This window comes from Eubalaena glacialis, chromosome 3 (assembly GCF_028564815.1).
Source record: "Eubalaena glacialis isolate mEubGla1 chromosome 3, mEubGla1.1.hap2.+ XY, whole genome shotgun sequence".
Classification (NCBI taxonomy): domain Eukaryota; kingdom Metazoa; phylum Chordata; class Mammalia; order Artiodactyla; family Balaenidae; genus Eubalaena; species Eubalaena glacialis.
This window is the reverse complement of record NC_083718.1, coordinates 165861392-165885383: the sequence shown is the minus strand read 5'-3', so window position 1 is coordinate 165885383 and position 23992 is coordinate 165861392. Positions and strand designations below refer to the sequence as shown.

The following is a 23992-nucleotide window of genomic DNA, read 5'->3' as shown; positions in this document are numbered from 1 at the left end:
CATGGGGAGTGCAGAGTCTTAACCACTGGACCACCAGGGAAGTCCCAGTTTATGGTATTTTAAAATGGCAGCCTGAACAGACTAATACACCCCACAAGCTCCATATTACCTGGTTTCTGCTTGCTTCTCGGACCTCCTACTCTTCTCTTTGCTCACTCAGCTTTAGACACACTGTCTACTTTGGGTTCTTCAAACATGCTAAGCATACTCAGGCTTCAAGACCTTGGCACTTAACTTGGTGTTAAGTGGGTGCGCTTTGTGGGGAAGGGCTTATCCATGACACCCCAGAATTTATAAGCAATGTTATATACATGTGCAGTTTTAGGGACAGGACCTGTAGCTTTTACCAGATTCTCAATCTGAACACCAAAACCCCTGCCCCCCAATCAATCGATTGCTCTGATCTCTCCCCCTCCCATCCACCTCCATACTTAACGCTGCTTAACTATCAAACAGCCTTGTTGCCATCATCATGCCTTTGGTTTTCAAACCATAACTGTCTCCCCTCTCCGTAGAGGACCGTGCAGTCTCCGGAGCCAGCATGTGAAACCCCTCATATCCCAGTTGCAGCTTGCCCGTCAAGCCGTACGTCCAGTTCTGCCGCTCTCTGAATGCAGCGTGCACCTGTACACTTTTTTGCCGCTGCACCTGCAATTCCTCCTGCCCGGGATGCCCTCGCTCCCCGTTTCTGCCTGGTGAACTTCCACTCATCCTATACGGCCCCATCTAGAAGGCAGTTCCTATGCTAGCCTCCTCACGCAGCAGCCAGCCAGCCACACTTCCCTGTGCTGCTGTGTCCTCAGTCTTGCCTCCACTGAACGGCCCCTGGAGGACAGGGGGTTGTTTCTGTGAGTGTGTGTGAGGTGTGTTATGAGAATGCGTCCCGTGGCGTGTGAGGGCAGGGACTCTGCCTCAGATACTCCCGGGACCCCAGAGTTGCATGATGGAATGAATGCTTCCTCGTCCTCAGGCCACTAAGAGCCCCACCTTCTCTACTGTTATTCTTTAAGGCAGCAAGACATAATTTTAACATTTATTGGTTTTCTCTGATTGCCTCTGGTCCAGTTTTGGAAGGGCTCTCTGGGTTCTTCTGGCCTTGTTTCCGGGCTGCTGCAGCTGCAGCTTTTAAGGCCCTTTTTTGCTTCTTCAGCTTTTGAGCCTCTTGGAAAACCTGGGGATGAGAGAGGGCAGGAAAAAACTTTGTAATGCTATGCAAAACCTCCGACTTCGAGCACCTGGGGTGGGAAATGACTCCCCCAGATGGTCACCCTAGCCTTTCTCTATGGGCTTCGTGCCCTGGGAGCCACCTCAAAGCCTCGGGGCCAGCTCCACGCATTGCTCAGAAACAGACGACCCCTCCCTTCTGCTCTCCCCACCCCGGTCCTGGAGTGGGGCCAACCAAAGCAGCAGTTCCGACTCGTACCCGAATGCACAGAGCCTTCTTGGTCACCCAGCGGCGGTGGAGTTTTCGGGAGTACAGAGGGGGAAAGGTGTACTCAATCCCCAGCTCCCTGCATGTCTTCTCAAAGACAGCATAGTTGGTCTTGCGGAGGTTTTTGAGCATCTTTTTCCTCTGGTCAATGCTCATCAGCAGATAGCGCTTGTGGGCTTTGTCCTGTACGAGAGTTGGTATTACTTTGAGTATTATGTAAATAAGTGGTGTGCCACTTCACAGTAACAAAGGATGTTCATTTTACCCTGGCAATGAAACTTCCCCACAATCTTAGGCAAATATTAGTGCAGCTCTGAGGTAGGTAGTGTTACTGTTATTCCCATTTTACAGATGGGAAAATAAAGGCTCAAAGATGTGAACTGATTCATTAAAGGTTCTAGAACTGCTGGGTCGGGACCTTGTGTTAGGTCAGGCCTTGAATCCAGGTCTAGTGGTCTGACTCCACATCTCATGCTCTTTCCCCTGTACCACCCACTCAGCCTCTGCACAGCTCAGCAAACTGTCAGCTGGGGTGGAGAGGAGGGAAGGCTTAGGAAAACCCCTGCCCTCAACCAGGCACTACTCCCTCAGTGGGGCTGGCATTCCATACTCCAACTCTGATCTCCAAGGAACAGCTCAACTAGCTTCAGGGAACACTGAGGTGCTAGGTGTGGAGCTGGGCCAGTCTGTGTTCACAACTGTGTGTTTATTAAAAATACCAGCAATTGCCTAATTATAGCAGCTCTGTGTCCGACACTGTGCTGAGATCCAGCAGAATGGTTAGGAATGTGGGCCCTGGAGCAAGATCACCAAGTTTCAAGTCCTAGCACATCATTTCCTAGTGGTGTGCCTGCGCCTGGAGGGGTAACCTAATTATGCCAGCCTAGCTCATTCTTCTGTACAATGGGATACAAAGACAAGTATAAGGGTTAAATGAACTGATGCATGTAAAGTATTTAGCATGAGGCCTGAATACTTTATACACGTCATGTTGGCTGCCATTACTTCATACAGTCCTTGCAATCCTGTCGGCGGGTACTATTATGATCCCCATTTGACAGACAGGAGAATTGAGGCTTGGACATGTAACTTCCCCAGGGCCACACAGCCAGTTAAGTGGCAGTGGCAGAGCTGGGATTTGAACTTGGGGCAATCTGACTCCATGCACGCATTCAACAACTATTTATTGAGCGCCCACTGTGTGCCACACGCTGTGCCCTTGCTCTGAAGTTTGTGTTCTTGACCATTGGTGACACTCAGCACTGCCCTGTAAGGCTCCCATTTCACCCCTGGAGGTGGGAGGGAAGTGTGTTTCCCACCGCAGCTGAGGGGCGGGTGCTCTGCTGCTCTAGCCACCTGGCTTCTCAAGCTGTTTCTCTGGACCCAGAGCCCATCAGTGCTCAAGCTCCTCTCCCCCAGCTAGCTGTGAGTGAGGCCCAAGGGTTACCTTCCGATGTTTCTGCATGTGTTCTTCATAACTGTGGATCTTGACAGTCAAGGCAACAACTGAAACCACAAACCACAGAGGATGAGAGCCGGGCACAGAGGAAGGAAGAGCCAGACCTTGGTTATGTTTTAAGACCTCAAGGAAGGGCTTCCCTGGTGGCACAGTGGTTGAGAATCTGCCTGCCAACGCAGGGGACACGGGTTCGAGCCCTGGTCCGGGAAGATCCCACATGCCGCGGACCAACTAAGCCCAAGCGCCACAACTACTGAGCCTGTCTGCCACAACTACTGAAGCCCACGTGCCTAGAGCCCGTGCTCTGCAACAGAGGGAAGCCACCACAATGAGAAGCCCGCGCACCGCAATGAAGAGTAGCCCCCGCTCACCACAACCAGAGAAAAGCCCGCGCGCAGCAACGAAGACCCAACACAGCCAAGAATAAAATAAATAAAATAAAATAAATAAATTAAAAAAAAAGAAGACCTCAAGGAATAACAATCGCCAAAGCTCTTGTACACCTCTCTATCACTCCCAGAGCACTCTGAACTTCAAGATCTCAAAAGACTTTGGATTATCTTTCCTTTAGAAAGCAAAGCATAAGGAAGGGAAGTTCCTTAATCTTATAAAGGTATCATCCCCAAACCCCAAATCCCAAATTAGCATTCTTAATGGTAAAACTTAAGAGCATTCCTGTTAAATTCAGGAATTAGTCTGGGATGGCTGCTATCATGGTTTATGATTCAATACTGCCCTGGAGGTCCTCACCAATGCAATAATTTAAGATCCCAAAACTGTCAAGGGTCTCCTCCTTGCCTCTTCCCTTCCAGCTGCCATCCTTATCTCTGTGTTTTCATTAACGAGTTTTCCGAATTATCAGCTCCCACTCATCTCCTAAAGCCCCAGAATATCCTTCCCTCAGCTATCCTCCTGTTTAACTCAAACCTATATTGCAAAGGCAAAAGCAGAAGGTGGCCCCAAGGGAGAGGCTGTCACTACAGCAGGCCCTTACCGTACACACACTGAGCTCTGGGAGCACTGTAGAGAGTGCAGTGGGAACGCTGGCCCTGACCCCATGCCCTTTCACACCACCTTAACTGCAGAGTGGAGAGAGAGACAAGCTCTGGTTCCTGAGGAGCTTGGCCTGAGCTCATACAGAGGCACGAGGCAGGACCTGGGCGCTGACTACAGCATCACGGATAGAGTCCAGTTTTCACTGTCCTTGGTCCTTCCCGTCTCTCCCTTTACCAAGCCACATCTAATACCAGCGTATCTGCAGGTGAGGGGCCTGGATCAAGTACCAGCTAGCAGACTCCCCTGCACCCCCACTCCCCAAGGGCCCCCCGACCAACTTCGAGCCTCCAGGGAGCCGGTGTCCTTAGGGTTTTCCACGACCTTGTTCATCAACTGCTCTTTCTTGATTTTTAGCTTCTCTTTCTGTTGAAGAGAGAGACCGAGAATCTGTGAGGTCTGCCACCCTGTAAGAACTAGCCCTCATACCTCCAGGGCCAGGGCCACAGTCGTAGCAACTAGGCCACAAGGCTCACACAAGCGTGTGACTTCACTCTGCTCATCAGGGTATGGTCTCTGGCCAACCACATGGCTGTTCACATCTAGGTGAGCCCAAGGCCAATGCCACTGACAGGAGAATGTTGGATGAATGTCCCCAAACCGTGCTCACTCATTCAGGCACTAGATCTTTATCGAGTACCTACTGTCTGTCAGGCACTAAGGGTACAGTGGGAAACAAGAATTCCTGGCCTTGGAGGTGCTCGGTCTGGGGGTATTGACAAGTGGATACAGGATGAGAGCGGGATAAGTGCTGTGACTTGACGCATGGGCTGGGAGGTGTTACCAGGGTAGGAGGGAGTCTCAGAGGAGAGGACTGAGAGAGGCCAAGGCTTGGCAAAGGCCACTCACCTGGTTGGCCATTTCCAAAGATAAGATTTTTTTCACGACATCATCAACCCTGTGGAAAAACCACAGCAATGAGAGACAGGTGTCGGCGGGGGTGGTGGGTGGGAAGAAGGAAGGGGAGCAATGCTGTTTTCATTTTAATTTGAAAAGCAAGGATGAGTGAAAATTCCTTTTACAACATGAGTCTCTCTGGAAGTGGGGTGCCATTTCTCAGGGATTCACAGTCAGCACGGATCTGATTTGCTGGGCTGAGAACACGGAATGATGTGATAACCACAGAAAATTGGGGCTGTCAGCTCAAAGTGTTTCAGGCTTGTCACAGGGAGAGCAAAAAGAGGATTTCCATTTTAGCTGGAATATGGTTCTGTCTTGAGACACTTCAATTCTACAATCATTGTTTCTTTCTCATGTCACACTGCACAGCGGGAGGGACGGGAGGGACTGCCCAGCTCCCACTGCACAGGACAGGGGCTGAGCAGAGGATCCTGGTTTTGGTGTCTTTCAGCCCTGGATTCAAACTCCAGCTCTGCCCCTTAGGAGCTGTATGACACTGGGCAGTCTGATAATCTACAAAATGGGGACACTATTTCTTCCCTCACAGGGTCAAGAGATGAAAGATTTCTACAAACACCCGTGAGGCATGGTGCCTCCTTGGTACCTCATGGTAGAGGGTCTTTACCCAGAGCACAAAAACGGCAAGCAGGTGTGCCCCATCTGCCCCTGCTGCCCACTCATCCTCACCATGCCTGGGCTTCTATAGTTCTCTGCCCTGTTCCATAGTCAAGCTGCAGATACATCAGGCATCTACCTCGAAGGCCCCTCCTTGCCAATCCTCCCAGGGCCCCCTGTCTCATCAAAGAGATTTCTTCCTACTTACTTCTCAATTCCAGGGATGTCCTGGTAGTCCTTGAGCAGCATAGAAGGGAGAGGGTCATCTTCATGGCTGGGCTGGACTGTCAAGTGGAGGGATGGAAAACACCCAGAGTCAACTCTCACTGCCCATCCTCCCGGACTTGGCTCTTCTCACCAACTTTGTCAGAGACATCCAGGGTCTCAAGCAAGGCACTGGGTAACCCTGGGCTCAGTTTCTCCTCTGCAAATCCTGTGGGCATCTGCCTTGATATTTCATGCTGGGAGTAGGTGGCCTTTCCCAAGACCCTGTACTGTGCCTGCACTTCTCACACACCTGTCTGGCTCTACATGTAGTTATCAGACGTCCCGCTTGGATGGGTGCTCCTGTGGACGGACTGAGGTCGACTCCCTGTGAATCCCCCACGTCTGGTCTGTGGCCCAGCACAGAATAGACACCCAACTAATGCTCGCTGGCTGACTGCATGAATGAAATGAGGGGCTTGAGGAGGGACTCTGAACTTTAAGATGCCTGAATTGTAGACACCAAACAGAGATCACAGGAAACCCTCAGCCTTGGTGTGTGCTTGCAGGTGAGGGAGAGGCATGGGAGAGATCAATTTGTCTTCTCCAGTCAGCCCCTGCTCTGCCGCTATGCAAATAGTACTAACTAAATAATACTAAGATTTAGTAAGAGATCTGAACAGCTATGCAGACTGCCTGGGAATGGGAAACCAGGCCCTCCCCCTCGGAAGGGCGGACACGAAGCGCTATATCCCACCCTCCACCTCCCCTCCTCTTGCCCTTCATGCAGCCTCCAGGCCCACGGCTTTGTCATAAGGTGGACGTGGGCTTCTTCGCAGGACCTCCGGCCCACCCCTGTCCCCCGCACCCCCTCCCCCCCGGTGGCTCCACGTAGACACCTCTGTCCCCTTGGCCACCCCAAGCCTTCCAGGCAATCTAATCTCTCTTCCGCCCCAAATCCCACCCAAGAGCTCCTACCTGGTTTCTGGGTGGCATATCCGCGGGCGGCCCGGAGGATGAGACCTACACAAAAAAGAGGGGGCTGAGGACATTCTCCTTCAACAGCCCAGCCTCGATTCTCGTCTACGGCCCTCGCGTCACCCTTCTTCCAAGGTCTTGGCCCCTCTGCGAGAACCACAGTCCCATTTCTTCCGCACCCCGAATACCCCATGCCTCTCCCACCGCGCCTTACTTCTTCCCCACTCACCACTCTTTCTCCTGCCGCTACACGCCGCCCCCTCCCCCCTAACCTCTTCCCGCGTATCCTCTATCTCCGCCGAACCCCATTTCCCTACTTCCGCTGTCCGGCTTCTCAGCTCCTCACCTCCAGGACGTGAGGGAAGGTCCCGCTGGACGGAGAGAAGCTTGGCGCACCCTCCGCCCGGCAGCCCGAGGACTGGGGCCTGGGTCACTGCCTGGGTCCGAATCGAACTCAGCGCCCTCCACGCCGCCCTCAGCATGCTGGCTTCTGACCCCCGAGGGACCCGCCCCACGGCCGCCGTCGCCTTCACGGTACGGACTTGGTTATACGGGCGCCGCCATGTTGGCTCAGGCTCGACCAATCGAGTGCAGTTGCGAGACCGGAGCAGATGAGGACCGAGATGATGGATTGGCAGGCGGGACTCAGTGATGACGCGAAGTTGGGTCGAGGGGAGAGGTCTGGTTAGCTGGAGCGCGAGATTGAGGGAGCTTGGTCGTTGCCTGACATCGTTAGTGGCGTGCGGTGCTGTATAAACTCTAAGATGCCACGTTTTCTTGAGCATGCCTCCCGCCCTTAATCCTACTCCATGTTCCTGACCTTGGGCCCCGATTATCTTGGGGGCTTCCCTGGGGCCTGTCGTGTCTTCTTCCCCCAACCTAGTATTTCCACCCCCTCTCCCTCCAGAGTGCAGGATGGACCCCTGTAAGAACTACTAGGTTTCAGCCTCTTCTCTGGCAGTGTTGCAGCGTGGTGATTAAGGTCGGTGATTTTGGACAGCCCTGGGCTGGAATCCTAGCTCAGCCGTTTACTGGCTGTGTGATTCTGTGTGCAAGTCACTCAACCTTTCTGGGCCACAGTGTGCTTACTCAACCATGAAATGGGAGTGGCAATAACAGTATCTATCTTTTAGGTTGTTAGAGGATTAACTGAGGCAGTTGTGTGCAAAGCACCCGGAATATAGTAAGTATTCAAGAAATACTAGCTTTGATACTTGTGAAATGAGGCGTGTAAGGACAAATGCCAATTAAAAGTAGGAAAAATAAATCTTAATTTTCCCCGGTGCAAAAAAGGGAAAGACTCTTCTCCCCCTTGCTTTTCTTAGAGCATTTACTTTAGAATACCTGTAACTGTTCTTTCTTTCTCTGCCCTTTTGAGATGTATGTAAATCTTTTTAAAAGCTAAATAAGCCTCTTGCCAGTTTTACAACCCAGGAATGTGTTTCTCAAGGACCTGGGAGCCATCTCTTTGAAATATAATCATTAAGAAAGATAGAGCCCCTGTCTCCCAGTTTCTGCTGGAGGGTAGGAGCCTAACTTCAGCTGGTGCCCAGCTCCAAGTTGCAAACTTCCCTCCTCTCATAAAGATATGAGAAAATTATTTTTCCTTTGGTTAATGGCAATTTGCAAACCCAGGTGGCTATCCCATTTCCCAGCTGAATTTAGGATGACCCCTGTGTGACAAATAGTGCTGTCAAGTCCTCTTGCTTGAGGACTAGTGATTATCTTGAGAAAATGTATGCAATGAGTTGTATCCGCTTGGCTGTGTAAACAGATACAATTTCTCTTCATCTTTGCAAACTCTGGAGCTGATTGCCTGTGACATTCTGGTTTAATTCTCATCCAATTAAAAAAAAGTTTTCTTCCTCTTCTACCCTTGTGGAGAGGTTTTCTATGTTGGCAGGAGATTTTGTTTTTAATTACATATCTGCAACAGGGGTTACTCTTTTCTGAGGTCTGTTCCCCATGTCCCACAGTTCTCTGTGACTCCCTCGGTAACCCTGGCCACCGTACCCTAATGGTCATTTCTCAAGTCTACATCACTAGAATGGGAACTCTTTTTTTTTTTTCTGGCCTCGCCATGCAGCATGCGGGATCTTAGTTCCCCCACCAGGGATCGAACCTGTGCCCCCTGCAGTGGAAGCGCGGTGTCCCAACCACTGGACCGCCAGGGAAGTCCCTAGAATGAGAACTCTTTGAGGATGGACTGAGCCTAGCCATTTTGGAACCCCCGCTGCCAGCACAGGGCCTAGATGCTAGGTGAGGGCTGGCTGAATGAAGGAATTAAGGAAAGAATAAATAAATGAATGATTCTAAGGAGTAACCCCGCTCCCCCCGATTTCTAGGGCTCTGAAAAGAAAAAGAACAGAGATTCAGGGACACTCAAGAGTTTCTCAAAACCAGGCCAAACCAAATCAGACCATAAACCAGTTTAAGAGACTGAAATTATAGGAAACAAGTACAAAAGCCTAGTGGGCAGGGCTTGAAAAAGCATTCTCTGGCCTTTGAAGTGGGAGGCCCAGCCCATGGAAATTGGGGGGATGGGGGAGGGATGTTAGGGGCCAGAGATAGGGGGAGACTGGGAGCCTTTCTGCCTTTCCTGGGGCTGGGGGTTTTTTAGTGAAGGGCTTACTGACCTCCTCTTCTCTGGATAGCCCAGGCTTATCAAGAAGCAGGCCCAGGTGGGGAGTTCTAGGAAGCCCTAGAAGCCCCCGAGACCTTCCACCCCACTGACCCGGAGCCCCTGCAGGAGAGGGAAGTCAAGCAGTGGCTCAAAGATACAGTCATCCTCCGGGTTTGGGACTAGGGGCTCTGAGGTCCCCAGGGGACTGGTCTGGAACCAGAGGTTCTCATAGGACTTGGGGCTGGGGGTGAGGCCCCCCAAGAGAGGTTGAGTGGAGTCGCAGCGGAGGTAGTGCCCAGGCCCTGGGCCTGTGGGGCTGCCCAGCACCTGCACGTAAAGGACCTGGTCACTGGTGCCAGACTGGGGCTGGGGCTGGGTACAAGGTACTCTTGGGTCCCCCTGGAGCACATAGGCCTGGACCAGGCTGGGGAGGCCACAGGTCCCTGAGCTGTCATTGGACTCCCAGGGTCCTGGCTTCTTCTCTTCCTCCTCCAGCACCGTGATCTTGGTGATGGGTGGCATGCTGGAGTCCCGAAGGCTGGGCAGCTGGAAGGTATCCTGGACATAAAGATGTGGGGTGAGAGCCTGGTTCATTTCAGATATCTGCCCCAGCCACTTCCTGCTGCTCTTTGCTGAAACTCAAAGGGTTACTCAAAGGATGCAAAGCATCTCATATGTTCCTGACACGTGTTATGTGCTGTTCAGACTTAGCCTGGTGAATCTCCCCAACGCTTCTGCATGGCATTAGTCCCATTTCACAGTGAGGTGACTGAGGCTTTGAATGGGTAGAGCAGGGATTCGCACTCAGGTCTGCTTTGCTCCAAAGAGGTGAAGTGATGGGAAGGCCTGAGTACTCATCCTCAGAGGGGTATCCCTTCACTTTGAGCCTGGGTTGGGAGCCTAACCCCCAGCCCCATTTCCCTTTCCCTCCAGTGTTCTCACCTCCGTTGTGATGGTAGGCACCCAGGAACCCAGGCTGCTGTGGGCTGGGTCTGGAACACTTGGCCAGAGGGGATTCTTCCTGCTGGAGAAGGGGGCGGGTGAAGGCTAGGTCAGGCATGCCCTCCCATCTTTCCATCCTTTCTCCCACCTACTCCCAGCAGCTGAAGGGACGACCCCTTCATGTAGAGAGGAGAAGGTGGAGGGCCTGACTCCCAGACCTGGGTCCTGAGGCCTGGCAAGGCTGAGAGGAGCCTACACTGGCTCACTCAGGCCTGCACTTCCCTGTAGGCAGGGTTAGTTGGGTGTCAGGTCTCTCAAAAGGACTCACCTGGGTCTGCAGCAGAGCTGGGCAGCCCCACAGAGGCAGATGAGCAAGACCAGGAGGCCGAAGAGGCCCAGGAGGATGTGCAGCTCAGACTCCTCTAGAGTGAGGGGAAAGCCAGAAGAGGCAAGAGTGCACGTAGGTAAGGCTGGGTCTCCTCCTTCAGACTGGGATCCAAGGGCTGGGCTGGGTCTCCTGCCTCAGACTGGGATCCAAGGGCAGGGCTGGGTCTCCTCCCTCAAATCAGGGGATCCATGCAAGGCTTATCTACTTTCAAAATGGAGATCCTTTGGGTGAGGCACCCTCCCAACAGCCTTGTCCTGCCAGCCCCCTTCTCCCCTTACCTAGGGCCAAGGTCATCAGAGTGAGGCTTGTACTGTTGGTGGCCCACGCCTGGCTGGTAGCCATGAGGTGGACATGGTACAAGCTGGAAGGCTCCAGGCCACGGAGGACAAAGCTATGGGAGGAGGCGTTCAGGACAGTGTCTGGGAGGAGAGGAGAATGGTGAATCTGGGCTGGCTGCTGAGCCTCCCCAGGGCTTCTGAACCCGCCCTCCCTGGCCTTCTGGGGCTGTGGGGCACTGAGGATAGACTCACAGAAGGACTGGTCCTGAGCATTGGTCCAGAAGATAGTGTAGTGGGTAAGGGGGCTCTTCCCCAGCTCAGGGGCCTCGGGTACCCACTCCAACTGGGCCCAAGTCTTGCCAATGTGCCTTAGATGCAGCTCTGGGCCATGGGAGGGGGCTGCCGGAAGAGAGAGGTACAGGGGCTGACAGGGAAGCTGGGCGGCGGGGAGAGCCCAGTTGGACTTGTTGTGGCTCCCCAGACCCCAGAACTGGGACACTTTGTGGGGGTGGGTGATAGAAGAGAGTCCAGGGGGACTCATGTCCAAGCCTCATTTTCCCAGGAACTTTCCCTGAATCCCACCGACTGCTAATAAGTGGTTGAGCTGGGATTTCAACCTGCTCTTCTTTGACTCCAAAGCCTCGCTACCTGATTTCTGCCAGGCCTGATTTTGTCTGGTTCATTATTTGATTTCTGCCACTGACTCTCTAAGTTTATGCCAGGTCCTCAGTTTAATTTCTATCACACGTGACACCTGATCAGTTTTTGCCAAACTTGCTCCCTGAATTCTGCCGTGCTCACTGCCCAATTTCTATTACCCCACCACCTGACTTCTTTCCAGCTACAGGGGTCCAGTGTAAGCCAGAGGTAACCTTAGGATTGGGAGAGACCCTCTTCTGGGCCAGAGGTAGGGGAGGAAGAAAATGTTCCCTCGTATTCCTGATTTTGGGGGCCTAGACAGGCCTTGAGAGAGAGGAGGGGATTCTGAGAAAAGGCTTGGTGGCTGACGAACCCATCTCTTGGGAGTAGGCATAGATGTGCTGGGAGGGTCCTTTGGTGTCCTGGTACAGGGGGGTCACAGTGATCTCGTAGAGCTGAAAGGGCCTGATGTTCTCTGTAGAGAGAAAATAGGGTCGGCACCCTGGTTAGGGGCTAGCCTCTGATGATGGTCGGGGGCTAACCTCAGACTTCAGGGATAACCTGGGCCTCATTCTGCAGGGCTGGCCTCTGCAGTCTCTTCTTCAGACCATTTGGTGCGGGTAAGGGGCAAAGAGTGGAAGAGAGAGCTAGGAAGGTGGCAGAGTCGGGGCTGGAAACAGAGGATCCAGTTAGACTGCAGGAGGGACTTCCTGATTCCGAGGATGTGAGATGAGAACAGTGAAAGAACAGGAAAGACTGGGGAATCTGCTTCTTTAGGGTGGTTCAGCTCGCCCCTTGCCTACTGTCAGGCAGGTAAAATGTCCCCCCCTCTCCCAGGCCCTGCCCACCTGCCCAGCCCCCCAGGCCTGCCTCACCCTGCAGCAGGGTCCCTGCAATGCTTCCATTATGCTCCATCCTCCAGGTCTTAGGGCTGCCGCTGGGGCTGGGGGGACCGAGGCCCCACTCAATGACATAGCCCTGAGGCTGAGGGCTGGGGGGCTCCCAGCCCACCCAGAGGCTGTGAGGGTCTTGAGCCATGGTGTGGAGTCTGCCCAGGGGTGGGCCTGGAGACAGAGTAGGAGACGATGACATGAAGATGAAAAGAATGCAGGCCCTGGAGCCAGATGCCTGGGTTCAGTCTGGCCTTTGCTACTTACAAGCTGGGTGACCTTGGGTAAGTCAACATCTGAGCCTCAGTTTCCTCATCTGTAAGGTGGAAACGATGATAAAAGTTTCTACCTCGTAGGGTCATGGTGCAGATTAAATGAGGTGGTACATGAAACAGGCCTGGCATGGAGTAGTGCTTGGTGATGATGAAAGCTAACGCTGTGTGGTTCTCGGTATGTATTAATTCACGGAGTCTGCGACCAGTCCCATTGTGGGGCACAACTACGGTCCCCATCTTAGCAATGAGAAGACTGAGACAGGGAGGTTAAGTAACTTGCCTAGGGTCACATGGCTGGGAAATGGGAATATTAGCTATTGTTATTGTGAGTCTCACTTCATGAGGACCCATGTTCAGGGGCACCTGGGGTTGGTAGTGGCTGATCCCCTGAGAATGAGCAGTTAACTCAGGGACTGTGTTCTAGCTGGAAAAACTTAGGGCTTTCTTTCCCATTTCCTTGGCAGAATAGACTGTGTGTGTGTAGGCACCACCACCGGCTTAACCTGGTTCTGGCTAATGATAATAATAATAGCTAACACATATGGAACAGTTACTGTGTGCCAGGCACATGTCTTAACTCGTAATCTTCACAGTGATGCTTTGAGTTAGACACTGTATCATCCCCATTTGCTAGATGAGTAAACTGAGGCCAGGGAGGGTAAGTAACTTGCCCAGATCACATTGCTAGCAAGTGACAGGGCTAGATTTGAACCCAGGCAGTCTAGCCTCCGAATTTACATGCTTAACCATCATGCTCTACTAGCTGCTGGCCCCCTTTACCTCCGCTCTCCAAGAAGACCACTGGGGTGGGATGAGAGGTCCCAGCTGTGTTATAGGCCTCAAGGATCACCTCCCGAGCTTCTGAAGGCAGTTGGAAGGTACAGTTTAGCTCCGTGGTGTTGCAGAGCATTGGGTCTGCCCCAGCCTGGTCTGAGGGTCTCCAGGAGACCAGGTACCCTTGGATCTGCCCGCTGTCTTCCTCCAGGGGCACTGGCTGCAGTGGGCATAGGGGGAAAAAGATAAGGGGATGCCCAGCTCATCTGGAGTGGGGGAGAGCTTCTAGATGGGGTGGCCATGTCCCAAGAACTGAGCGCCCCAGGCTGGGAGCCAGCCCTCCTCCCTCTCTCCCTTCTTCCCTCTGTGCCAGGTCCTGGGAGGGAGGGAAGGAAAAAGCAAGTCGGTGTATGCAGCAGGCACCAAACTAGATGAGTCCTCCACTGTAGTCTCTCCAGAAGGGCACTACCCAGCTTCCTAGGCACATGCAAAGTGCATGCAAATCACCTACAAATGCATCCAAGCCTCCCAGACCTGTTGGAGTCCTGAGCCCCAGCTTGCAGGGGTCTGTTTGGGTTGAAAGAGGTGGAGGGATGGCCTTCAGAGGGGGTTACCTGCCAGAACAGCTGCACGTCCACCGTCCTGGGGTCCAGCTGCCTCTGCCGCCACCATGCGTCCAGTCTGACAATGGGGGCTGTGGATAGAGCAGAAAGAGAGGGTCAGGGAGGGCCCTGGAGGCCAGACTGGGTCCTGATGGCTGCTCCCAGCCTGTCACCACCCACTTACCCCGTTGTGTGGTGGTCAGCTCCAGGCTGGGGCTCCAGTTGCTCCAGTGGCCAGGCAGGCGCCAGCGGGTGCAGCGCATCTGCAGGGCGTAGGCTGTGGATGGGAGGAGCCCGCATAGCTCATACTGGAGGGTCCTGGAGGGCAGGGCGCCCACCTGGTGGGGGGGGCGTGGCTCTGAGCCTAGATCTCTGTGCCCTTCGGTGCCAGCTCAACTTACCCTGCCTTCAGCCAGCCCCACCCCAGACTCCTGAGGTTGCCCTCCGCCTCACCAGGTCCCAGCTGGCTTCTCCAAGCCGAGGCTGGTGGCGCAGCTCACACTTCTGATCTATGTGTAGGCTTGGCTTCCAGGTCTCCCAGCGCAACCTCAGGCAGCCTGGCTGGGGCGGGGCCACCTCAGGGCTGGGCCCCAGGGCCCACAGTGTGGGGGGCTCCAGTTTCACTGCCAAGAGAGGGGTCGTCAGACCCTTTCTCTGATCAGTCCTACTGGGCTCTATCCTAGCTTCCACTTGTCTCCCTGTCTGTGGTTCCATTTCTCCTCTGGGTCTCCATTTATGGGATCTGTGTGTCTTTCTGTCTCTCTCTGTGTCTCTTCATCTCTGTGTCATCCTGTTTCTGCAGGTCTGTCTCTGTATATGTGTCTGTTTCTCTCTCTGTTTCATACTCTTGCCCCAGGGCCTTTGCACTGGTTGTTCTCTCTGCCTGGAGCACTTACCTTCCGGATATCCAGTGGATTGCTCCCTCATTTCCTCCAAGGATCTTCTCAAGTGTCACCTTCTCAGTGAGGCCTTCCCTGACCACCTTCCTGAAATAGCAATAGCCCCCTCTCCCCATCGCGTCCCCCTGCTCAATTTCTTCATCATGCTTGCCATTACCCGACATTCTATTTTGTTTATTTTGCCCACTAGAATGTAACATTTCAGGGGCAAGATTTTTGCCGTTTTGTTTACTGCCGTATCCCCAGCACCTAGAACAGTGCCTAGCGCAGAGTGGGCACGTCAAGAAATTTGCTGAAAGAATTAATGAGTGTATCTCTTTGCCTCTGTGTTTCTTCCACGTCCTTGTCTGGGTCTCCATAGCTCTGTCTACGACTGCATCCACTTTGTTTTTCTCTCTCCTCTTCCTCTACCTCTAGGTCTTCTAGCGTCTCATTGTCTGCCGCTGGGTCTGTGTTTCCCTCCCCGTGCCTCTCTGTGTCTGCCCATGGTGGGGTCGCTCCCCTCCCCCACACTCAGTGTCACCCACCGACGTCCATGGGGACAAGGCACAGCTTCGGGGACACGCTGGTTCCCAGCGCGTTCTTGGCCTGCACCCAGATGCCCGTATTCTGGTACAGCTGTAGGTGTTTGCGGGGGATGGAGCAGTGGCTCTGCCCGTCCTCAGGCACGCAGTCGGGGATGGGGTCCTCCTGGCTCTGGCAGTTGCCCCGGCTCCTGCCAACAGGCCAGGCTTGGGTGTCAAGCGGCGGAAGAAAGCGAGGCTCCCTTCTCCTCCCATCTTTGCCTCTGGCTCCCCACCCCTACAGTCCTACCCATGCTCTGTCCCAGGACCCGAAGGAATGGGGGCTGGCGTAGAGACCCCTACTCACTTGAAGCTCTTCAGGGTGAAGTTGGTGGGCAGGTGGGTGTTGGGGCCTGGCTCCCACTGGCAGGTGAGGCTGTTGGTTGTGAGGTTCATGAGGCAGGACAGGTTGTGGGGTGTGGCGGGAGGGTCTGTGTATGGGGTGGGGAGAGTGAGGGCTTCAGGTAAGACCACTCAGAAAGCTCCTACTGGGACCACTTGGCCTCGTTTCCTTGCCCTGGGTCGTTCCCTTGTCTCCATGCAGGGTGACCCCAGAGGGGCAGCCCTGGGGGAAGCGAAGTTACAGGCACGTACAGGGATAAGTACCACAGAGTCTCCAACCCTCTCAACTCTGCCCCCTTTGACAGTAACAGTGTAGCATCTGGTTTTCATCCTGGTTCTGCCATTCATTAGCTGTGTGATCTTGAAGTCACCTAACGGCTCTGTGCCTCAGTTTCCTCATCTGAAAAATGGGGGTAATGGTAATATACCTACCCCCTAGGGTTCTTGTGAGGGCTGAGTGACTTACTATGTATACAGTGCTCAGAGCAGTGCCTGGCATATAGTGAGCGCTCTGTAGTGTTAGCTTTCACTGTTGTTGATTCTTAAATGAGAACCTTGGTCTTTCTTTGTTTTTAGTTATGCATTGGCTTGGCACAAATCCATCCTTCTCAGTTTGAATAGAAGGCTGAGACTGGGGTAGGGGAGAAGCTGGGAGCAAGCCCAGCTCATAGAGAATGTCCTCCCTGGAGACACCCTCCTATGGCTGGGGGCTTGGTCTTACTCGGCAGCCATATGGAGTAGTGGTTACTATACTGGCTTTCGAGCCACACTGCCTGTTATAAATCTTGGCTCCATCCTTATTAGTTTGTGACCTTTAGCACGTCACTTACCCTCCCCAAGCCTCAGTTTCCTCATCTGCAAAATGGGGCTAAATAACACTACCCACTGGTAGGGAAGATGGCATGATATTGTGCCTTTAAAGTGCTTATTGAGCAAGAGCTCAAGAAAGAACAGTTCTTATTAGTATTGGCAGGAGGGCATTGGAGGCAGAGTGGGTGGATGGCTGCAGGGACTCACAGCCTGCCTGTAGCTCAGCCTGGTCCAGGATCTGCAGGCTGTTGCCCCAGTGCAGGCAGCAGGAGAGAAGGGCCCGAGAGCGGTTGAGGTGGGGCAAGGTGATGGTGGACTGCAGGGTCCCATTCGGAAGGCACTGCTGCCTCTCCCCGGGCTGAAGCTCTGCTTCCAACTTCCATACAATGTGCGATCCCGAGCCCAGGTGGCTGCAGTTCTGGCTGATGATGCAGGAGGCTGTGATGGGATCCCCCAGGCGGACGATGGGGGCTGAGAGGCTGATGTGCCCGCACTGCTCCAGGCCTGGGGTGGAAGAGAAGGGGCCATAAGTGACTCCTCTGCCTGGCAGAGCTGGGCTCCTAGATTCAGTACCCCTAGACTCTGTGCCTTTACCTTCATGCTTTACCTCCCAAGACGTGTCGCTGGAATGGGGAGGGTGTGTACGGGGACTGTGAGAGGCTCTGGGGGTGAGATCAAGATAGCGGTGTGTGGGTAAATGTTTATCAGCTGGCTATACAGAGAGAAACAGATCCTGGTTTGTAGCCTGGGCTGCTTTCCCTGGTGTAAATATTCCCACCGTGGCTGATTTCAAGCTACCAGTGTGACATCACTGAATGTGAACCTGGGAAGAGATGTACACAATCAGCGCTTGCAAGCCAACCCCGGCACACCACCAGATGGGAGACTAGTCCCCTCCCCAGCAGTGGTGAAACAATGGTTAGAATGATAGGAACCCCACAGCCACAGCAATCTTTTCAGATTTCAAATCTGATTGTTACCCCATCTTGATCATAGCACTTCAATGGCACGTTATTCCTCTGAAAGGCAGTATGGTATGATGGATAAGAGCATGGATGTTGGAACTAGACTGCCTAGGTTTAGAGCCTGGTTCTATTGCTTATTAATTATGTGACCTTGATGTGTCACTGAGACTTTCTGTGCCTCAGTTTTCTCATCTGTAAAATGAGGATAAAAAAGTCCCTACCTTAGTTTTGCTGGAAGGATTAGATGTGAGAACATGTGTAAGGCACTTAGAACAGTGCCTGGCATATAAATATTTGCTGCCATGATTAGGATAAAGACTCAGATCCTTCTCACAGCCCTTGTGGCCTGGCCCCTGCCTAACCCTCCTGGTTCCAGCTCAGACCATCCTTTTCCAGCTCCCATCACCCTGGCCTTCTTGCTATTTCTTGAAAACACCATGCTCCCTCCAATCTCCGGATCTTTGTAACCGCTGATCCTTTTGGAGGTGCTCCTTTTCTTCTCTCCCACCCCTCCTTCACCTGGTTAACATTTAGGCGTCTTGCGGGGAACCAGACCAGGTTCTGACCAACCAGACCAGGCCAAGCCCCTTGAACATTCCCAAAGCTCTTATTATCCTTCATAATTATGTAGTCATGTGATTATTTGCTTGTTTGTCCCCCAGACTAGACCATGGGTTTTGTGAGGCCAGAGACCTTGGCTGTTTCACTCATTGCTGCATTCCCAGCACCTAGCACAGAGCAGGCCCTTGGTGGATACGTATGGAATAAACGAGTAAGCACTGCACTTTGCCCACGATGTCCTCTCTCCTCTCCCAGGTGTTCTTCAGCCCATTTTGCTGTTGGGGATGCTGAGCCCTTAAGAGGAGGAGCAATTTGTTTAGGGTCACAGAGCAAGTTCTTGGAGGCTTCTTCTACTCCACAGACTCAGAATTTCAGACTAGAAGGAAACTTGCCAACTGTTTACTTCAAAACTGCACCTGATACTGAGTCCTCCACAGCAGGGCTAGGATGGCCTGTTTTTGTACGGCCTGCCAGCTAAGAACATTTTTTATACGTCTAAAGGGTTAAAAACCAAACCAAATAAAAAACAGACAAGAACATGCAACAGAGACTGTATGTGGCCTGCAAAGCTGAACATTACATCAGACAATGATGTAATGCCTGCTGTGCCTTGGCTTGCATACCCCCAGAGATGGGAGGCTCTCCACCTATCAAGATAGAGTTTCCATAGTCTGGAGAGCTCTGCCTGGGATTCTTTTTATTTTATTTTATTTATTTATTTTTTGGCCGTGCCATGTGGCATGCGGGATCTTAGTGTCATGACGAGGGATCAAACCCGTGCCCCCGGCAGTGGAAGCGTAGAGTCCTAACCACTGGACCGCCAGGGAATTCCCTGGGATTCTATATTTCAGGATTAAAGCTGCCTCTTTACGGCTTCCACCCTGATTCCTCTGCTGCCCATGAAGGCTGCACAGGACTCAGGGGTTCCTTCTGACAACACGGCAGAGATTTGCAGACAAGACCTGGGTCTTCCCCACCTTCTCCGGGCTGGCCAGCCCAGGTCCTCTCACTTTTCCTCAGAGGTGGTGGTTTGCCTACAGAGGTCTATGCATGGGAACCTGGCTACCCCACATCTGTGGCCCAGTTGATTCTTTCGGGATTCTCTGGGAATCCCAGGAGCACTGTGGCTGTGCTGGGAAAGGCCTCCCTCCTCCACCCCCAGCATCTCTCCCTGTGCTCCCCTCTCCCCTCGGCGCCCTCGCTCCTGGCCACACTCACTTCTGGGGAGCAGCAGGATGATCAGGGCAGCTCCCGCTAGGCTCCAGGCTCCCAGCCCCGCCATAGTGCCGGCTTGGTGCTCACCTGGAGGCAGAGGGCGATGGTTAAGGTCATGGGCTTTGCAGTCAGAGCTGAGCTTAGTCCTTGCTCTGCCACAGTGTGGCTTCGGCCAGGTTACTTGATCTCTATGAGCCTAGTTTCATTGCAAAATGGAGGTAACAACAGCCTATACTGCACAGGGTTTTGGGAGGAAGACCCAAAATGATACAAGTCAAGGGCTTCACGCAGTGCCTGGCACATAGGAGACGACTCTGTAAGTGACAGCCGCTGTTATTATTCTATTTGCCTTCCAGGAGAGAGCAGGGAAAGGAGCCACAGGGAACAGTATTCTTCTCCACTTCCGTTCTGTCTTAGCTGGGTTGCCCCCCACAAAGCAGAGCCTGAGATGAAGGCTTGCATGCAGGGAGTTTATTTTGGGAAGATTCCAGGAACAGAGTGAGGGAGTGGGGAGAATGAAATGGGTAAGCCAGCACAAGGGTTCGTCATCAAGCCAGTCACATTTATGGACAACTGGGGCTCGATCCCGCCGGAACCTTCCAAGGAGCCGTGTAGAACACGCCTCAGAACTGTCCACCCAAGGGACAATTCATCCCTTGGCTGGCTGAGAGAATGGGAACATTTATTCACCAATTCCTGCCCCCTGTTGGTCAAGGGCTGTCCCTTGGGGTATTAATTCTCTGGCATGTCCATGTTGCACATGCATGAGTACCAGGCAGGTTCTCCTGGGTGAGCCATGCTCAAAGTCCTTTCCTCTGACGCTGGTGAGCGTCAGAGACGCTCCCTGGCAGGAAGGGACAACTCCACAGAGTAGCTGAGGACAGGTTACACCTTGGGAAGCTGGCTGCCGCAGAGATGGCTAAAGGGAAGGTGGGCTGGAGGATACCCCCAATTCTGGGCACAGACCTCTGGAGGCCTTCTGGGGCCAGGCATCCTGTGGTCATGGTGACAGTGCCCAGATGGAGGGAGCATTAGTTCCCTCTAATTAGTTCATTAGTCTCAGGAAGTATGCCTAGGTTTCTACCGCTGGGGTGGGCTTCCAGCCTTTCCACTCTGCTCCCATTGGGGTGTTGGGGCCAGACACCTGATCCTCCAGCACTAATTGACGCTCTTGGTGGCAGGTCAGTGGGAATCACCAGCCTGTACATACATGAACACATACATGTAGGTGGTGTCTCAGCTGATCCCCTGTGCTCAGAAAGAATTAAACTCCTCTCCCTTTTCTGTCCCTCCAAGACAGAGGTGTGAATAAGAAATGCCCAGATACCCAAAGCTATTCCTGCCTGCCTGGGTCTTACTTAAACCCCTGGTCTATCCTTACGTGTTGCAGTATCAGGATACCAGGTGAATGCTAGCCCATAAGTCACCTTTTTGCAAATCACGAAAAAAGCGCCCCTTCCTCTGGACAAATGCAGCCCCACACTAGGACCTGGCAACTAGGGAACAGGCTGCATTTCAACCTGCGCTTGCTGGGCAGCTTTGTGCAGTGAGAAACCTGCACAACTGTTCAGAGCACCCCAGTCTACCAATCAGTGGTTGGCAACTTTCTTCTTACAGCATGCCAGTATGATTATCCACCATGCCCACTTGTTGGGGAAGATTTAGCCTCCTTGGCCCAGATTTTGGGACACTGGTGCCCATCTCCATGTATTTTTGATCATATCCCAGCCCTCCTGCCCAGCGAAGTACCACTTCATCCCTCTCCATTGGCTCCTGTCCAGAGTGGGCAATGCAACCCCAAACCCCCAGGGGCCCAGGCATCCTTTCCCAGGGTTGCCAAGGGTTGGCACGTTTGGCATCAGTCCCTGGTCCCCCACGGCAGCCCTGGGTGCTCCCTACCCCAGCTGAGTGGGATCTGGGGCCAGGTAGAGCATGGTCTCACTCTCTGGGGGCCCAGCCCTGAGTCAGACCACCTGGTCTGAACCCCGGCTCCGCCACTTACCAGCTTGGTGACCTTGGACAAGTTACTTCCCTTTTCTGAGCCTCAGTTACCCCATCTGTGAAAGAGGGATAACAATAGCACCCACTTCTCAGGGTTGTGGTGAGGATGAAATGAGATGGTCCGTGATAAAAGCACTTAATACGGAGCCTGCATAGAGGAAGCACTCAATAACCATGTTATTTTCACGCGCCATAAAGCGGGACACCGCCTCGTGGAATCAGCATGGTTTAGTGCCTCCCTCCCCTGCTTACAGGCTGCGTGGTCACAACCGCCTAGGACTGCCACCTTGCTTTTGTCTGTGTCACACCGCACATTTCAAAGCCCCATTTCTGAGTCCCCTGCTCCTTGGCCCCCCAGTCTCCCCTCTTGCTCCAGCCATCTCGGCTCACTCTCTGGCCTCTCTCTGAGTCCCAGCACACCACGCTGTCCCCTGGGGTCACTGCATCACCCCCCCCCCATTCTGTTTTCCTCTCCTTTCCCTTCCATCACACTCAACCTTCTCCAGTTCACACCCCTCTCTCACCTGTTCTTTCTACTCCCCTTCACGTGGAGATTCTTTCCATGGGAAGAGGGTTGGGGGGAGGAGGAGGCTGGGAATGAACAAAGGGAGAGGACTTCCCAGATGTGGTTCAGACAGAGAGAGACAGGCGGAAAAAGTAGGAAAGTGAGATCCACAGACCGAAACGATGGAGAGAGACTCACAGAGATAAAGACTGAGGCAGGAGAGAGAAAAGAGCCGGAGACAAGAATGCTGATACACAGAGACCGAGGCACTCAGAGGCTGAGAAACAAGAGATACTCGAGATTTTAAGATTCAAGAGACAAAGGGAACCGTGAGAGACAAAAAGAGAGGCACAGAGAGACTCTGAGACGGACAGAGAGAAGCTCAGAGGCATGGCAAGCCAGAGAGGGGCTGAGGAGGAAAGAGAGATGGAGAGTGAAATAGACAGGGATGGAGCCTGGGAGCAGCTAAGACATAGGTTCAGAGAGAGAGACAATGAGTACGCCCTTCCCTGAGTCCAGCCCTTTCTTGAGCCCAGATCTGTCCTCAAAGAGATATTTGTCTGTTTGTGACTTCCCCAATGCAAAGAAAAGTAGGGGCACCCTGGGAAAAGTAACTCAGCGTCCGGGGCTCTTGGTTCCAAGGGACAAATCCTAAAGGCAGGAGCTCTGCTCCCAGGCCCCCTGCATATGCACGCCCTTGACAGAGTTGGGGGAGCGTAACTGGGACTCCAGGGTCCCCTCGAGCCCAAGGCCCAGCCCTCCCTGGGGCTCCCCTACTCACGCTGGAGCCTGCGGCCGGGCACCCGCCTGGCCTCCCTGGTCTCTGCTCTCCTCTTCAAGGCAAGTTCCTGAAAACAGCCGCAGCCTGGCTGCTCTCCCCAGCCCTGTCGTTAATGGCTCGGCCTCTGACAGGCGCAGGGGCTGCGGATTGCAACACCTGCCCAGCCTCCTTCCCGCCCTTGCATTGTCGAAGCTGGCACGGGCAGCCCTTCCTCCCAGGAAGGAGCCTAGGAGGGAAGCTGGTGGGGCCCGGGCAGCCTTCCTGCCTCGGGGGTCTTAAAGGGGCAGAGGGATGTGGCAACGTTGTACCCCTCCTCTGCCTCCGGATTTCCTGACCTCAAAGCTAGGAGGCCGGCAGGGCCCAGGCTCCAACCCGCCTGGGTGCCATTCCCATGCCCCCGCACGCCCCTGCCCTGGGGGAGCATCACTTGGAGACAGACCCTGGCTTGAAGGCTCGCTTGGCCCTAAGCCTCTTTTTAGCACTAACCTTGGGGCCCTGATCCTCCTACTATTCAGAGGGGCGTCCTCCAGGTCACAGGGAACTCTGGAACACAGTACCTTCCTCCCCACTCCCTCTGCATGGCATGTTCCTTACTGTGGCCCAGAGGCCACACAGACAGAGGAATGCAGACTCTGGGGACAAGGCAGGGGATTGCCTGTGAGGCTCCGGTCTTCACAGGCTCACTAGAGATTAGTAACGTTAACTCACGGTGATTCTGCCAAACTGAATATTTTTTCATTGAGTGAAACAGACTACACTTTATGTCTTTCACAATTCCTCTGCAATTGTTTACAAAAAATTTTCTGTGCATTTTTCTAAAGAGGGTGCAGACTGTTCACAGTTTATTGGGTTTATGATGCAATAAAGATTAGGTACCAACAGACTAGCAGAGTGTCTATAACATACGATCCTTTTTAGAAAAAGTGGGTTTCTGAGTCTGTTGTGATGAGGCAGACCTGGGCTCCAGTTCTCGTTCCAGTATGAAACATCCAACTGTCTGCAGCAACCTCCCCGAGGTGTCCCAGAAGCCTCACATGCTCAATAAATCCCATTGACTCTTCTTTCAGAATATAACCAGAATCCTGGGTAGATAGGTATTCACTGTAAAGTTCAACTTGGCCATATGTTTGGATATTTTCCTGATGAAAAATTGGAAAATATAAATATCACTTAAACCAATACCAGCCAGCTCTAAGCCATCCTTTCTCTTACCTGGATCATTGCAGTGGGCCCCTCCCTGGTCTCCCACTTCCATTCATCCTCATCCCCCCGACCTGTCTATTGTTCCTTCAGCAGCC

General features: G+C 53.2%; 2 protein-coding genes across 2 annotated transcripts; both read right to left on the bottom strand.

The window, feature by feature from the left end:
* Positions 1–1029: 1029 nt before the first annotated feature.
* MRPS15 (mitochondrial ribosomal protein S15) lies at positions 1030–7215 on the bottom strand. Its single transcript, XM_061186778.1, has 8 exons — positions 6988–7215; positions 6642–6686; positions 5668–5743; positions 4794–4842; positions 4226–4310; positions 2880–2938; positions 1424–1615; positions 1030–1171 (listed from the first exon to the last, which is right to left on the bottom strand). Exons 1-8 carry the CDS (start codon positions 7121–7123, stop codon positions 1034–1036), a joined length of 780 nt encoding a protein of 259 aa, XP_061042761.1. The 5' UTR covers positions 7124–7215; the 3' UTR covers positions 1030–1033.
* A 1871-nt stretch (positions 7216–9086) lies between these two features.
* On the bottom strand, positions 9087–22802 carry CSF3R (colony stimulating factor 3 receptor). The gene is made up of 17 exons (XM_061186777.1): positions 22695–22802; positions 21410–21464; positions 19411–19494; positions 16874–17170; positions 15822–15945; positions 15479–15666; positions 14506–14675; positions 14237–14390; positions 14065–14144; positions 13457–13670; positions 12387–12575; positions 11885–11986; positions 11125–11271; positions 10873–11013; positions 10535–10628; positions 10207–10288; positions 9087–9822 (listed from the first exon to the last, which is right to left on the bottom strand). Exons 3-17 carry the CDS (start codon positions 19472–19474, stop codon positions 9343–9345), a joined length of 2526 nt encoding a protein of 841 aa, XP_061042760.1. The 5' UTR covers positions 19475–19494; positions 21410–21464; positions 22695–22802; the 3' UTR covers positions 9087–9342.
* Between the last annotated feature and the right edge of the window lie 1190 nt (positions 22803–23992).

What these genes read in the sequence shown, in the direction of transcription:
- MRPS15 (XM_061186778.1), bottom strand. Translation starts at nt 7,123, where the DNA reads ATGCTGAGGGCGGCGTGGAGGGCGCTGAGTTCGATTCGGACCCAGGCA. An exon ending in GACATCCCTGGAATTGAGAA is followed by an intron (nt 4,843 to 5,667) that starts GTAAGTAGGAAG and finishes GTTTTTCCACAG; the next exon opens with GGTTGATGATGTCGTGAAAA. An exon ending in AGAAGGCTCTGTGCATTCGG is followed by an intron (nt 1,172 to 1,423) that starts GTACGAGTCGGA and finishes TCTCATCCCCAG; the next exon opens with GTTTTCCAAGAGGCTCAAAA.
- CSF3R (XM_061186777.1), bottom strand. Translation starts at nt 19,474, where the DNA reads ATGGCGGGGCTGGGAGCCTGGAGCCTAGCGGGAGCTGCCCTGATCATC. An exon ending in TTCACCCTGAAGAGCTTCAA is followed by an intron (nt 15,667 to 15,821) that starts GTGAGTAGGGGT and finishes GCCTGTTGGCAG; the next exon opens with GAGCCGGGGCAACTGCCAGA. An exon ending in TGCTCAGGACCAGTCCTTCT is followed by an intron (nt 11,014 to 11,124) that starts GTGAGTCTATCC and finishes CTCTCCTCCCAG; the next exon opens with ACACTGTCCTGAACGCCTCC.